Raw genomic sequence first — 15,648 nt, forward strand, 5'->3', positions numbered from 1 at the left:
GCTCGAGGACAGTGGAGCAGCTCTGGGAACGATGGAGATTCCCTGTCCCTCCCCTCTCCTCTTGGCCTAGGGATCTGGAGGGCGCAGGGAAGCTCGTGGCAGGCGAGGCAGGGGAGTATGTGTGTGCCCTGCCTGTGGGGCACCTCTGTGCCAGGCTGCTTCAGCCCTGTCTGCAGCAGGTGCCCGTGCTGTGTGGGGGAGGGGTGGGCGCTTTCCTGTTCCTTACTTCGTGGGTGGTCAGTCGAGATGCCGCCTACCTCTGTCTCAGGAGGTAGCTACAGGATGCTGTGCAAACATTAGCCAGTGAACCAATGAAGCAGAACCTTAAAGTTCACAGAGCAGCAGGAGGAAAGGGAGGCCCACTCTGGGAGCTTAACCAAACCCCTGTGGAAGCGGGAGGCAGGATGGGACCCTGGGTCAAGTTCACAGTGAGCATGAGCGCTGCTGCCTGCATCGCCACACTCACGCACCACCCGCGGGGGTCCTGGCCTCCCAGTTAAGCACCAGGGGGCATCCCTGTTAGGAGAATGGAGGCACAAAGAGAGGACGTGATTCGTTCACAGTCACAGAGTGAGCAAGTGGTGGGGCTGGGCTAGCTAGCCAAGAATCCAGGTGCTTAAGCTAGGTCATCTCAGAGTTGGCAGGCAGGCAGGAAAGAAACTTCTGGAAGTAAAGCTGCCCGGCCAGCCCTGACATGGCCTAGCAGGCCTCCCTGACACTACCTTGGAGCTGCCCAGGAGCCGGCAGATGTCCCAGGTCTGTCCTACACCCTGCAAGGTGTCAACCTGCCCTGGGACAATGGAGGACTTCCCACCCTGCCTGCCTGCCAGATGCCCTTCTTGGCACAGGGCACCAGGCCTGAGGCTGTGGGGGTGTGAAGGTAGGTACCTCCCAGGCTATGCAGGACCGTGTCTCCGGTGGCCTATCTCCAGGTCAGCAGAGGGTCAGTGCCCACTCCCCCTGGGGCCTGATGCCCAGTAGTTCAACAGGAGCAGGTGCACAGGCCACGCTTGAGGGGCACTCTTTCCCCCACAAGAACCTTGCAAAGTCAGATTCAGATTAAGGTTCAAGGTCACACGGGGAGCTCACACTAGGATGTCCCTCCCATACTGGAGCCACTTGAAGAGTCCTTCCCCCACACCAGGCCTTCCCCTTTTCTAGTTCAGCTGACACCCTCTCCCCATGCAGTCAGCAGGTGCCCCTTAGCCACAGACCTGAGTCCTTTCCCATCACAGGCTGCCTTTAGGGAATGTGCTCTGGACATGGGTCAGAGGGTGGGGGCCAGGCTGGGACAGCTGCCCTCCTTCTGCCCTAGCCAGGACCCGCGTCCTCCTCTTGCTTCTGGTTGGAAATTCTGACAAGGCCTGGTAAAGCAACAGGTAATGCTCACCAGCTTACACCTCCTGTCCGCTCTCCCCCACCCCATTGTGCCATGTGTGCTCAATGCCTTGCACGCAGACCTGCTCGGGGATGGCAGGCGTGAGAGGGGACCCCATTAGCACAGGCGGGCACACACTCACCCACAGCAGCAGCCTGCAACTCTGGCATTTCCCCAGCCCAACGGGGACTCCTCTGCCAGCTTCCCACCGCCTCGGCCTGCCTCGGGGCAAGTGTCTGCCGCGGGTGGCCTGGGATGAGGTGCGGACATTAAACATTAACAGTGCCAGGTAATTTTTACCCTGGTCACAAGAAAGGCTGCAGCGTGAACAGAGGGGCTCCTGCTGAGGCAGGCGGAGGTGCGAGGGGTGGGAGGGGCTGGCTGGGGTCCCAAGCCCTCCCAGAGGAAACATCCAGAGCGAAGGGTTGAAGGGCTAAAGGGCTGAAGGGCCTGGGATGGATCAGCAGAGGTCACCTGGCCAGCTGTGGAAGCCAGTTGTGGGGCTGGGGGAGTGCAGGTCTCAGCTGACTTCGGGAGCTCTCAGGGCAAAGGCAGGGATCGCACGGAGACCCCCAGCCACCACAACGCCCACTTACCACCACCCCTCAACCCTGTGGACAGGACCTGGTCGCCAGAATGGCTTACCTGGCACTCGGTGCTTTCCTGTGGGGGTCCATAGGAATCAGTCCTCCCCCTCCTCCCACCATCACCCTCAGGAGAAGGAAGCTCTCGCTCTGCTGGCTAATCAAGCACTCTCCCGGCTGCCACCATCTTGAGCTTTGTGTGACTTTTACATTTTACAGAAGAAGCATCAGCGGCCCAGAGAGGTTGGGCACCTTGCCCGAGGTTACACAGACCGTGAGAAGCAGGTACAGCCCGACAGTCTAGTCTGGGGCTTTGAAAGTCAGGGACCCTTCCTCACCCCCACCCCTTGGCTATTTCCCACTACCTGGGTCTCAGGGAGCCCTGTAACATCCTTGCCCAGCTCTCCCAAAGAGACTCTCACACACACACTGGTGGGAAACGAAGAGTCAAAGCCAGCGGCTGGTGGCCATTCAGGGCAGCTTGCTCCTTCTGGGGGGAAATGCCATCTCCAGGAATCCCCAGGGGATCCACCCCTGAGGCCACACCCTGGCTCCTCCACTGGCTGAAGTGTTGTGTGCCTCGGTCCCCTCATCTGTGAAATGGGCACAGTACTACCTGGGAGGAGTGAGTGAGCAAGACAGGGAAAGGTGTCCTGACCCTAACACCAGGGACTGTCCTCACTGCAGCTCCTGTCCCAGGGCCAAGTGACCAGTAGCCCAAAGAGGCCTCAAAAGGCACATGGAAAAATCACACCATCTTTGGGTTCCATGTTTTTCCATGATCCTTTGGAAGCCCCCTGTACAACCATGAAAATCCCACCCTGCAGTTGATGTTGTGGTGCACCTGCTGTTGGGTGCTGCCCCATGGCCAACCCCACGGGGTCATTTTCAGGTCAGGAAGCAGAGGCTGGTCTCTGGTGGCCGGCAGCGGCCCCTGGAGAAGTGCCCTGTGACCCTGGGCAAACCAGAGAAGCAAAGGCGTGAGGCTGAGGTACGCGCTTAGGGACACAGGGTTGGAAGTAAAATCAGAGCTAGAAGGCTCAGCTCTGCCAGCGCCATGCAGCTCCACCCGCTGTCATCGGAGCTGCTGTTACGTATCACCTCCCTGTCTCAGTGCACCCTGTCCCCTGGGCCACCATGGGGGGGCTCCCCGATGACAAGGGAGGGAAACAGGTGGGAAGCGAGACAGCAGGTGTGGACAGAGAAAGGGACAGTGAGAGGTGCGGGACAGATTGAGAGAAGAGAGACACAGATGAATAGAGAAGGAGGACTGGCAGATGATGGAGTGATAATAAGTATAGTTAGCTGGATGATAATAGAGATGGATATAAGAGGATGCTACATGATAGTGAAATAGATGATAGCTGCCTGATCAATACAGATGGTGCAGTAGATCGATACAGCCAATAGCTGATAGACACAGATGGACAGACGGTACATATGGCTGGATGATGGTGACAATGGTAGCTAAGAAAAAGATGCTAGCTATGTGATCAATACAGACGTTCCATAGGTAGATAGCCAATAGATGATGGAGAGCTAGGTGATGAATGGTTCACAGCTGGCTGGCAGCTGGATCATGTACCATCATGTGCCCGGTGCTGCAGCAAGTAGAGTCTTTCGTTATGCCCTCAGCTCTGCGAAGCAAGGGGCCCCCACTTCATGGGAAACAAAATCCCTCCTTCATAGAGAGGTCAAATGGCTGAGCCAGACCTGCAGCCAGGGTCTGCCTTCAGAGTTCCTGCAGGTGCCAGGCTGCCCAGAGAGACAGACAGATGGCAGACGAGACAGTCGGGGGCCTGTGCTCAGAGCTGCATGCCCCGAGAGCCCCTGCTGCTTCTCTGCTGGGCGCACTGGAAAGTTGGGGTGGGGGGAGGAAGGAACACACCTGGGCCAGTGGCTGAGAAGGCAGGTGGGGCAGGCCTCGGGGGACTCACCCAGGTACCACTTGTCCATGGCAGGAGCTGCTGGCAGTGTCTTAGGGTGTGAGAGAGGTGTCTGTCACTCAGGGCCTGGATGCGCAGAATGGCACGGCCTGTCTGCACACCTTGGCTGAGCCCAGAGCCAGGAGGCTGAGGGGAGGGGCAGGAAGGAAGCCCTCACTCGTGCCCGCCCGCCCGCCCGCTGCTGGGATGGGTTGGGGCAAGGGAGCCACGTGAGAGTTGCCTAGAGGGAGGGGGAGGGTGGCTGACCTCCACCTGCATCCAAGGAAGGGGGTGCAGCTCTAATAAGCCCTCACTTTGGCTCTACAGCTGTCAGGGGCTCACAGTGGCAGCCAGTACCCTGCAGGCAGCCAAGGTGCACAAAACAGTTGCCAGGAGCCAGGAGCACACTGGTCAGGGCTGGAGTCAGCGAAATCAGAGTCCCTTCTTTCCTCCAGCACCCCCACCCCCTGCCAAGATCTGGCAGTTGAGGGAGATGGTCAAGGGCATCTGGGGGGTGGGGCTCCTTGAGCCTTTACTCAGGGAGCAGACATCCTGCAGGTCCCTTCGTCCTGTGCCCTGATGTGCCACCTTCTGTAGCCAGGGGTCCGCTGAGACTGGGAAGAGTGGTGGCAGCCTCTGCGGGTGCGACTGGTTTTGGGGAGCCTGCCCTTGGGGCCTGAAGTTCCGGAGGGACGGGGAGCAACTGAAGCACTGGAACTGGGGCTAGCCTCCAGCTGAGACTTGCACAGGCTGTGATGTCAGACCCACTGCTGCTGCTGTAGCTCAGAGGACTGAGACGGAGATGCACGCAGTCTCAGCAGGCCTGGAGGGGGTGCTGCTGTCTCCCAGCCTGGTTGGGGAATGGCCGGGAGACAGCCTGTTTCCCCACCCCAGAGCAGGGAAGGAGGCTGGGGCCAGCCTCAGAGTGGCACAGCAGGCTTTGCTCCTGGGTCACTGAGGCCTGTGACCAGCCCAAGCAAGGTCAAGTGTCATGTTGTGCAGCAGGTCTGGGATCTGAGATCTCCCTCAGGGTCTCCCTGACATGGCCACTGAGCAGTAGCATTGAGAGGGATGCTGGCTCTGGCCTCAGGCCCTAGTCTTTCTGACAAGTCCCCCTTTCTGTCCCTCTGTAGCCATGTCTTCCTTCAGGGAGCTTTAAAAATGCTGAAAATAGATGTCTGCAGTTCCAGAGGGGGCTGCCTGGGTGGGCTGAGGCCTGAGCCCACAGCCCTGATTCCTATGCTTTCCCCCACTGCCTGGAGAGGCAGGCAGGGGCCAGCCTGCATGGTGGCCCCTGTCACATGTTCGTGGTGGAAAGCTGCCTGCTGAGACGGCTCAGAGCCACAGAGCGGAAATTCCCAAGCCAGGCACTTTGACAGGTGCACAAACCCCAGGGCAGGGAGGGACTTTAAAGGTGACCTGGCCCAGGCGCGTGATTAGGGGTCCAGGCAGGTGATGAGCTCAGCCGGACTCCCCGGCCACAGACTTGCACAAACACATACACACTCACATGCAATCAGATACACACTCACATACTCAGATATACACAAAGCACTTCCGCCTATACACACTCACACGTGTCACACATACTCTCACTTTCTCGTATGCGTTCACATAGATACACACTACTCACATATTCACACATACACGCTCACATGCACAGTCCATACACACACTTACACTTTCTCATACACACTCACAAGTAGATGCATACCTCTTACACATACACACATGCACTCTCACACACGCTCGTGCACACAAACTTTCTCCTATATACATATTCTCACAATCACACACACACAGCCTTCACACTGTGAAGGACAGTGTCTCCACCCTGACCTGAGACCCTGGAGGACACAGGGTCAGACTCAGGGTCATGACCAGATGGGTCAGACTCCTGCTCAAAGCACTCCAAAGGCTCCAAGGAGGAGCCGAGGTCCTTTTACCACCTGCAAGACCTTTTGCACCCGGCCTCTGGTGACCTCTCGGGACCCCCCACCCCATGCTTCCATGGCAGCCTCGCTGGTCTCTGGGACCCTACAGGGCACATTCCTGCCTCAGGACCCAGTTGATGCCCATTGTCTTGAATGCTCCACAGGAAGCACCACAGCCAAGCCCCTCTTGAGGCCGTCTGCTCTGCAGCTCTCAACACTCCCCAATAGCTTTGAGACTGTCCTTCTCTCGTCTGTCTGCAACCCAACTACATTTTAAGCTCCAAGAGGGCAAGAGTGTCTGAAAGGTGGCAGCACCTGAGGCAGACATTGAGGACCCCAGTTCTGTTTAGTAGTAGCTACTGGGGCCCAAGGCTGACCTCTCATGCTGGCCTCTGTCCTGCCCTGCCCCTGGCACTGACTTGCGGTTGGTCTCTGGGAGGGGCAGCAGGTGGCCAGCAAGCCCAGATTCTTTCGCCTTTGCCCGGGCTCCATTCCCAGCCCTATCCTTTCCAAGAGGCCTCGGCCCCATCCTCTTGTGGCCACCATGTTTCCTGGGGACAGCTCCCAAATTTCTCCTCCTGGGGAGGGCTAGACCTCCTGGATGGAAGAAGCTGCTTTGACCTGAGTCGGACTTGTGCCCCGCCCCCCGCAGTGTGCCTCTCCTTCTGTCTGCCGCACAGATGCTCACACCTACCTTGCAGGCTTGCTGCAGGAACCGCGTCAACGATGGCTCTCGCTCACCGAGGTCTTCATGAGTGGCAGCTTTGTTCCCCTCGGCCTGAACCAGCCCCCACTGCAACCCCCCCAGGGTGGGGGAGGGGAACTCCGGCAAGCATCTCTGCTCTTGGCTCAAGCTTCTGCAGGGGCTCTCTTGATGGCAGGCTCCAGACAGGGTCTTGCCTCTGGGACCCCTAGGACCTGCCAGAACCCTCCAGGACCCTTGGCCTGTGCCACCACCACCACTCTTTCCTCCCTGGACAGAGCCAAGTGACACATTCCCCTCCTGGTATACCCCTGGCTCGGGATCCTGTTCTTCGTCTTCCCTGCCACGTGGAGCTGGGCAGCAGTGAGAATCCCTCTATGCTGTTCCAGAAAGGCTGGGGGAGGGCCAGGAAATACCCTCTGACCCAAGACCCCTTGTCTGTATAGAGAAGGTATCAGCTGTCTTCTGCCCCTGCCAAGCCTTGGGGCCCTGTGTCATCCCTCCATGTCAGTGGCCATCCCAAAGGACAGTGCCCTTGGCCGCCCTGCCAAGGTGTCCCCAGGCCAGCTTTCTGGCAGCAGGCTGAGGTGGTCACTGCTGGATTGCTGGGATAGGGAGAGCCGCCCTCCATTTGTCCCCAGTTCTAAAAGCTCAGGACAGCAAGCCATGATGGGACCTACTGAGTTGCTAAAGTGGTTGATGGGCTGGGTGGGACACCCTCGCCCCTTTAGCTCTCACAGAGCAGAAGTTGTACCCCAGCATCCCAGGATGGAGTTTCCCAAACCCACCCCAGTCCTCTTTGGGGCTGTATGTCAGAGTCCATGGTCTTGAACTCCAGGCATCAAATCAGCTCCTTCTGGCTGGCAGCTGAACGGGGCTTCAACCCGGCAGAAGTCAGAAACTCCCAGATGGCGCTCAGAACCAGCCTTCAGTGTCTGGCCCTGTGGGCATGGTGTGGGGAAGGTGGCAGCTCCTCCAGGACCCCATCCGTGCCAACCACAGGTCTTGGATCCCCAGGAGCACTGGCTCCCACTGCTGCTGCGGCTCCAGATGTCAGGTGGGGTCTTATAAGGCAGGACTGAGAGGGGGTGGACCCAGGGGATCCATTCTTTGGTGCTGGCTTCCAGGCAGCCTGAGTGCAGGGCATGGAGGTCCTGGGAACTGCCAAGGGGGAATGTACTCCATTCAAGTGTCAAGGTCACAAGCTGATGACAAGGACGAACCCATTTCACCCACCCACTTCTCTCATGGTCCCTGGGGAAGGAATACGTTCTTGCCTTCTTTCAGAACTCCCAGGCTGGGCTGGAAGAGGTAGAGACTGTTCCTCTGCTGGTACCCACACACCTCCTCATTTCTGATCAGTAGCTCAAGGTTCGCTACCTCCAGGAAGCCCTCCAGGAGCAGTCCACCCCTTACTCCTCTCTGATGTGGCTCCAGTGGTTTACAGGTGGTTTGGCAAAACCATTCATGTCCTTTGCAGCTCGCCAAGCTCTCTCTGGCCTCCATGAGGCCTCAGACTACGTCGTCTGCTAAATTCTGTGAGTGTGGCACCTGGCTCTACTCCCGACAGCCACTGCTCTGGCTACACCTGAGTTCTGTCTTGCTGTATCCAAAACTCCGTCAGGCAGATTTTTAGGAACAAGAAGCCAGGAATTGCACCCAGACCCACAGAAGGAGGGCAACTCTGCTCCCAAGATGAGGTCATGCCATGCACAAAAACAGAGGCTTGGGCACCAGGGGTAGTCCAGGCACAAGTGGCCAGGCTGCCCCCTCTGAGCCTGCAGGGAGAAGAAGGGGCCTTCCCCTTGCCACTGGGGAGACTGAGGTTTGTGTGGCAGGAGGCCCAGCCCACCTGAAGAAAAGGGTGGACAGGTGGGACCTGCCCAGGCTCTCCTAACCTGAGAAGCAAGGTAAGGAGGCTCAGAGCAGAAACCTGCTCTCACAGCCCTGCAGGGCCCCCTCCACCACGTGCGCACCCCCATCCCTAGTCCTTTGGGACATCTGATCACAGCCTCACTTGCTCTGCCATCACTGCCTGGGCAGGTGCCCCATTATTGTGTAACCAGCCACGGGGCTGGGGCTGACCCTGCAGAATCAACAAACAGGTGGCTTGAGCTGGCTCATTCTGCCCCCTGCAGCTTGGCTGTGACAGCCATGAATCACACTAATGGCAAGGGGGGCGGGGCTCCTGTGGCCTGGAGACAGGTATTACCAAAGCCCCACCCCCACCCTGTATCCCACACCCCAGCTCAGGCTAACACACCTGATCTCTTTCTCTTGATGCGGACCTAGAGCAGGGTGGCACAGCCAGGGACAAGATGGGGTGAATCAGACAGAAATGGTGAGCCTTCCTACCCTGGCTCTGCCCAGCCAATCCATGCGTCTTAAGTCCCGGGGAGGACAGGGGAGGGGGACGGTGACGGCGACCTTGGCATGAACTTTGGCTTGAAATCCTCCTCACCCTCACAGCTCCTGGCTGCCGGTGCTCAGACTCTGACTCTCTTCCCAGAACCATTGTCCAAGTTCTAATCTGTAACCTATAGATTTCCTATAGGGAGCTGGGCCACAGCACTTTTGGTGGGGCTGGGGGTCAGAAGGCAGGCTGGCTCTTTTCCATAGCCATGTCAGGCCATAGTGACTTCACTATCATATTATCTGTTTCCTGCCCAGGAGCCTGCCTGGAGCATGTCTTGCTGGTCAGTGCCCTATGTAGGGTCACCTGGGCCATGGGACCACCCTTCCCTTCGTCAGAACAGCTGTGCCCTGTGTTGGGTCACCTGGGCCTTGGGACCACCCTGCCCTCCTTCGGGACACCAGCCACCCCAGAAGGAAGATGATAGGCTGGCTGCATGGTACGCCCCAGGGCAGTGGAGAGAGATGGTCCCCAGCTGTGGGGTCTGGCCCATCAGTAGTAAATCACAATCTGTGTAAGGTTTTGCATGTATGCGATGAGATGGCAGAGTGTGTCCTGGCAGTCACATCATCACCCCAAGGGCCAGAGCTGCCCAATGCACCGTGCCAGGCTTACCGTCTGGCTCCAGTCACATCTAGGAGAGGCACCCACAGACTTCCGTGTGCTTGCAACCTGCAGTCCAGTCATGCCCCCAGAGCCTCTGCCAAGCCTGTCAGTCCACTGACGCACTCAGGTCCCGTGAGCACCAGTCACCAGCTCATGTGTCACGTCTACATGTGACCACAGGATTCAAATCAAATATTTTTATTTGAAATAAAGAAGGTCAGATGGAGAGAGTGATCTCCCACCTGCTGGTTCACTGTCCAACTGTCTGCAATAGCCAGGGCTGAACTAGGTCAAAGCCAACAGCCCAGACAGCCCAGATTTATTCCCACGAGGGTGGCAGGGACTTAAGTATCTAAGGGACCTGCCTTAAATACTGTCTCCCAGGCGCATTAGCGTGAAGCTGCATCGGAAGTGGAGCAGCCAGAACTTGAACCAGGCACTCTAATATTAGATGCAGATGTCACGAGCTGCAATTTACCTGCTACGCCCCATGCCAGCCCCTGGCCAGAGACAGGTTTTTAAACTCACATGGGTCCTGAGCTGACACGTTGTGCTTGCTCTCAGCTATAAATTTCAGTCTTTGCCAAGGGCTCAGAGACAGGACAGAAGCGAGAGTGGGCGTGCAGAAGACACCAGGCAGGTCCCAAGGCAGCCAGGGAAAATGGATGGGCTTGGGCCCCGTGTGTTACGCACACACACATTAAACCAAATTAAGAGGTGTGTGTTGGGAGAGGAATGTCAGGCCATGAGTGCCTTACACCCAGAGTACCCGGGTTTGGTCCCTGGCTTTGGTTCCAAGTATCAGTGAATGGTCCAAGTGAAGCTGAGTTCCCAGCTCCGGGTTTGGACCTGGCCCAGCCCTGGCCATTGAGGGTCCTGGCGGAATAAACCAGTCAATGGAAACTCTTTCCCCTTCTTTCTCTCCTCCTCTCAGTCCCTTGGCTTCTCAAATAAGAAACAAATGATACAATGTATTTCTTAGTAACATTCTTGGGAAGATGTTGTTGGTGACTCCAAAGACCAGGCCAGGGACCAAGTATGACCAGAAGACAACAGGGACTCATTGCTCTAGGTCCAGGAAGGCTTTCCCGGGGAGGGAGTGTCTGACTTTGACCATAACCCATATAACCCACCACATCCTTCTTCAGCAAGCCTTTGCCTGAAGCCTTAGACCTGAGCAAAAACAGCCAGTTCCTTTATTCCTGGTTGTTGAACCCTCACTCAGCCACTGTGATACCCTTTTATAAGACGCAGAGTACACCTGTCCACAGAGGTGACTGGGGAGGTACCAGGAGAGCTGTGGGAAGGGCAAATAGGGACGGAAAAGAGGTCGGTGGAGTGAGGGAGGGGGTCTGCACAAGCTACAGGGACAAACACGCACCTGCTCGGCTCCCTCTCCAGACTCCACTTCCTCCTCTAGCCCAGAATGGACCATGCTTGGCCCTTTAAGTTCCACAGTTCATCCTGACACTCGAACAAGCTTTTGACCAGAAAGCAAAGCATCCCAGAACCATTAGGAAACAAGTGATATTTTATTCCCATGTCTGATGTTATCGCGAGAGATCACAAGACGGGGAAGAGCAGCCCTGGGTACAATAGCCCTGTGTGGTGGTTTCCAGAGGATGCTGGGATAGGAATGGTGGGAGCCACTGTGAACTTCCACTCTCCTGACCTTTACCCTGCAGCTGAGCCCTGTGCAGCAGGGTGCCGGGGCCCAGGCCTCGCTCACCGCTCACTGCTCCAACCACAGCTAGGCAGAGAAGGGATGCAGGGGTTGTTACCACCATCTGGCGAACAGGATGCAGCCAGAGCAACCAAGGCCACCCTGACCCACTGCCTCTGCTCCCCATGGCATCCTCAACATCTCTTGCCTGCGCCCCAGCATAAGGGACAGGGAACATGAGCCCAGATGAGCCGGGTTGCACAGGGAGACCTGGGTGGCAGGATGGATGGGGTAGCAGGGGGACGGGCACACAGGATTATTGCTGAGAAGACATGCAGGGTGTGTTACTGGCGAGGGGAGCAGGACGGAAGCCCTGGGTGCTGTTCCAGGCAGGAGAGTGCCCCCTGCCCCCAACCAGAGGCAGATGACCGTGTAAGAGCAGGGGCTGCCTAAGGCTATGCCAGGCCCATATACTCCTCCCCTGGCACCTGTGACCTCTGAGTGTCCTTCATCACAGACCTGGTGGCGGAGTGGGGTACAGGAATGAGGGGCTCCAGAGGGAGCAGAGGATCAGGAAGAGTGACAGTGAGGCCAAGCCTTCCTTGCATCCGTGACAGCTGGGAGCCTCCTGCCCGTGCTCCAGCTCTGGCCTCACCCCTCTCAGCCCTGAATTAAGATGAGGGCTGTACTGGGGGGGGGCAGGGGAGAGATTGGGAAGAGCGAAGGGTACTGGGAGCTGCAGAGGAACTGATGGTACCATGGCCCAGCTCTTGCCCCAGGGAAGTGAGTGTGTGCACAGTTCACAAACACAGCGTCATCCACAAACAAGCAGCTACGAGACCACGGTGAGCAAACACACACAGACACACGGACACGTCACAGGAGAGGACAGGTCAGGAGGCCGGTGGAGGCAGCATCGTTATGCAGATGTGAGAGTGGGCAGGGAGCGGGGCACACACGATTTCTCAGCTTCTCCTGGGGGGATGGTCTGCTACCCAATTGGTTGTTTCTCTGGAGCATCCACATCAAGGTCCGGGCAGCCACCTGCAGGTGGCAGAGGCTGAGAGCAAGAGGACCGCAGTTAGGACACAGCTGGGTGCCTCCAGGGCCTGTGGATCAAGGGCCTTTCCAAGCCCCAAGTCCACAGCTAAGCAAGAAGGACAGGCCTGGGATGCAGAGAAGGGAGGGGAGAGCCTAAGGCTCACTCACGGTGGCAATGACAAGGACACGGTCACACTGGGGACACCCTCAGCAATGCCCCCAGTCCTTCTGAGAGAGAAGGATTCTGGGAGAGACCAGCAGATAAGACAGCAAGCTACCAGATGGCATCCAGCTGCTAGACTACGACCCACAATCCTCTCAAGCTGAATCCACTATTCACCTTGGGGAACTCTGCCGAGACAATGGATCTCTTGAACCCTGCTCTGCCCACCTGCAGACGGTCAGGATGCAGAGGCCCTTGGAAAAGGGTTCAAGTGCTACTCAGGCACCCTGAGGTCTCAGAATCACAGGGACGGCCTGTGTGTCCTCCATCTGATGTCCCAGATGACTGAGCATGAAGCTGTGTGCCATCACTCCTCACACGTATGGAAGCCAGCTGATGGGGGAGCAGCTCCTCCCACTCCCCCTGCAGGGTTCATTGAGTTTCTGAGAGCGGGTACCAGCAGGACAGCAGTCGTCATGGAAGTGGCATCCAATGTCAGAGTCCAGCCTGTTGCCTATGTCTGCATGACTATGCTCTCTGATCTCGGTTTCTGCATCCACAGCACAGGCCTGACCCCCGTGGTCCCACCTGCTGCTTCTTTTGGCAGGCTAGGTGGGAGCCTGGGAAGGGCATCGCTTTGGTGCAGTGACTCTGGTGCTCCCTACAGGTGCACCATGTAAATGAATCCTCAAATCAGGACCCCTCGCCCCAGCACTGGAACACTGGTATGGTAGAGGATGTCATTAACCCGGGCCCCAGTTCTGTGAAGGCTTGGAAATTTCATGAATTTTTTTTAAAGTGGCTTTCCAGAAGGTCCTTGCTGATTCATGACAGAGTCATCCAGGCTGTCGGGACGCCGGCAGCATCTCACCAACTGCTGTAGTTCCCTGCCTGGCCACACTCACGAGGAGGCTGGGAAGGGGCCTGGCTGAGCTGACCTCGGGCTAGGTGAACACTGACTCAGTGTCCCTGCCCTTGGTTTGCCTCACTGTCCCTCACTCCCAAAGGTCCCTCAGAGCAGGTGCACAATAAAGGCTGCAGAGGCTAGTCCCCCCTATCCTCCACCCAGCCCATGTGTACCACGATGGTGATGCAGACGGCAGCTCACCTCCCTGCCTGGGGGCTGCACCTCAGTTCTCTGCCTTCTGGGGCTCGGTGGCTGCAAAGGAAAAAAAAAAAAAAAAAAAAAAAAAGGAGCAGGCACTGCAGTGAGCGTAGCCCTCAGCCCTGCAGCCGTCCCAATCCCCGACAGCTAAACACAACCAGCGAGGTCTCAATCGCATCCTCACTCCACTGCTGGCTGCATACAGGAGCTCAGGGCAAGCTCCCTAGCCTTGTTGAACCCCTGGGCTGGAAACCTGTGTGTTCCAAGTCCTCCCTCCCGTGGCCCGGCAACAGTGGCCTGCGTGGTTGTGGTGACAGGTGCTGCATAGGCCCTAGGTAGCCCACACCTGGCACGATGGGGCACCACTGGCCAGTTCAAAGGAGGCCCTAGGACTGGGCCTCAGTTGCTCCCTCACCCCCAGAAGGACCCCTGCTGCCCCCAGTCTTTCACCCAGGAGGGAGGTCAGGAATAGTTACCATTGGCAGTGATGAGGGTCTCCGCCTGCGCTTCCTCATCCCCGGGGCCCCTGCAGGAAAAAGAGGTGGCATGTCCAGTGCAAACCCACAGCTCCCCACGCCCCCTGCTGGCCAGGGCCACTAGCATGTGGCTCCAGGGGCTCCAAGCTGCCCCCAGTATTCTCCATTGGGGATGCAGAGAGAAACCTGGACCGAATGGGACAGAGGCACAGGGCACTCATAGGTGGGTCAATGGGGTGAGACCTTTGTGTGTTGGGGGGATAGAAAGGGAGGCCAAGAGTACCTTAGGAAAACTTCAAGATAGTGGGGCAAGTGAGGACAGCATCTCAGATGCTGCTGATAGGAGCTGGACATCAGAAGGGGACATAGTGCCTTCGTCATCCCTTCTCCCCAGCCCAACTGTGCCAAGGACCCCCAGAGAAGGTTCTGGCACATTCTTACCCTCCCTCCTCCCCTCACAGACATCCGCAAGAGAGGGATGTGGCAGCCCCCGAGATTCCAACCTCTCCTCTGTTCCACACCCCCAGCATGTGTGTGCATGTGTGTGCACGCTCACACACACACATGCCCTTTCTAAGACCAGAGATCAAGGGCTGCCCCCGCCCCATGTTCATGGCCACACCATCCTTACCTGGGCTTCTGACTGAAACCACACTTGCACCTGCGACCTGCGAGGCAAAGAAGGCATCCAAGGTGAGGCTCACAACAGGCACTGGAGTCCATGCTCCCAGCCTGGCCATGGCAGGGGCTGTCCTGGGGCCATGCAGGTGGACATCCCTATGGGATCTGTGTAGTGTGTTGCATGCACACCCATGTGTAGCCACTCTCCAGGCACTTGTTTCCCACCTCCCATCATGGCTCCAGCCCCAGGACAGCCACTCTGCCACTTCTCCTCCCAGCATGTTTTCACTGCTCCTGTTCCTGCCTTCCTGTCATACTAAGCACTGATTAAGTGCCCAGCACTGTACGGAGGGGGCTGGGCTTGCATGCGGTGTCCCTCCTCCCTGCTTACTGGCAGCCTTGATGGACAGGGGGACACATACTCACTTAGGATAAGCAGGATCCCCACAGAGAAAAGGACGACAGCGAACACCAATCCCCCAATCCTCAGGGTCTGGTAGTCTGTGGAAGGCATGGGGAGAGGGTGAATGATGGAGCTGGGCAAAGGCCACGCCAGCACATTTGCCTCCCTCCCCCAGGACAGAGCCAGCCACCGGCAGCCCCCAGGGTCACTGTCACCACTCACCGTAGTGGAAAGGGTCCTTCTCCTTCTCCTTCTCAGCTGCTGTGAACACAAGCAGACGTGGTCAGGAGGGAGCTGGCGCCATGCCCTGGCTCCCAGCTCTCTGCTCTGGCCTTGCTCATCTCAGTCCCCACTGAGACTCCCCCCTGAAGACGCAGGGAGGGGGCAGACCTGCCCACAGATGCGGCTCAACCTGAAGGCCAAGGGCAGGCAGGTGCTCCAAGGCCTGGCAAGGTCACTGCCCACGGCACAGGTACATTGATGGCTCATTCGTATTCCAGCATCATCTCAAAGAGGAAGGTGCTACAACCTCTGGGGACAGATGGGGACACTGGGACCAAGTTAGGAATTAATACCATAAACACCATCCTATATGATATGGACTAGACTCAGGTATGCAATCCTGATCCCCCC

At 57.6% G+C, this 15,648-nt stretch overlaps 1 protein-coding gene across 1 annotated transcript in view; it reads right to left on the minus strand.

Moving 5' to 3' along the window:
* The window catches only part of LOC121154143 (FXYD domain-containing ion transport regulator 6-like), a 40,757-nt gene that overhangs the window by 1,739 nt on the left and 23,370 nt on the right, over positions 1–15,648 (minus strand). Inside the window, exons 3-7 of the mRNA XM_040977013.1 lie at positions 15,238–15,276; positions 15,039–15,113; positions 14,623–14,659; positions 13,535–13,569; positions 5,855–5,869 (exon numbers count right to left, since the gene is read on the minus strand). Coding sequence (XP_040832947.1) covers positions 5,855–5,869; positions 13,535–13,569; positions 14,623–14,659; positions 15,039–15,113; positions 15,238–15,276 — 201 coding nt within the window. The remainder of the gene's footprint in view (positions 1–5,854; positions 5,870–13,534; positions 13,570–14,622; positions 14,660–15,038; positions 15,114–15,237; positions 15,277–15,648) is intronic.

This window comes from Ochotona curzoniae, unplaced genomic scaffold (genome assembly GCF_017591425.1).
Source record: "Ochotona curzoniae isolate NIBS_2020 unplaced genomic scaffold, NIBS_Ocur_1.0 contig_2723, whole genome shotgun sequence".
Taxonomy (NCBI): Eukaryota; Metazoa; Chordata; class Mammalia; order Lagomorpha; family Ochotonidae; genus Ochotona; species Ochotona curzoniae.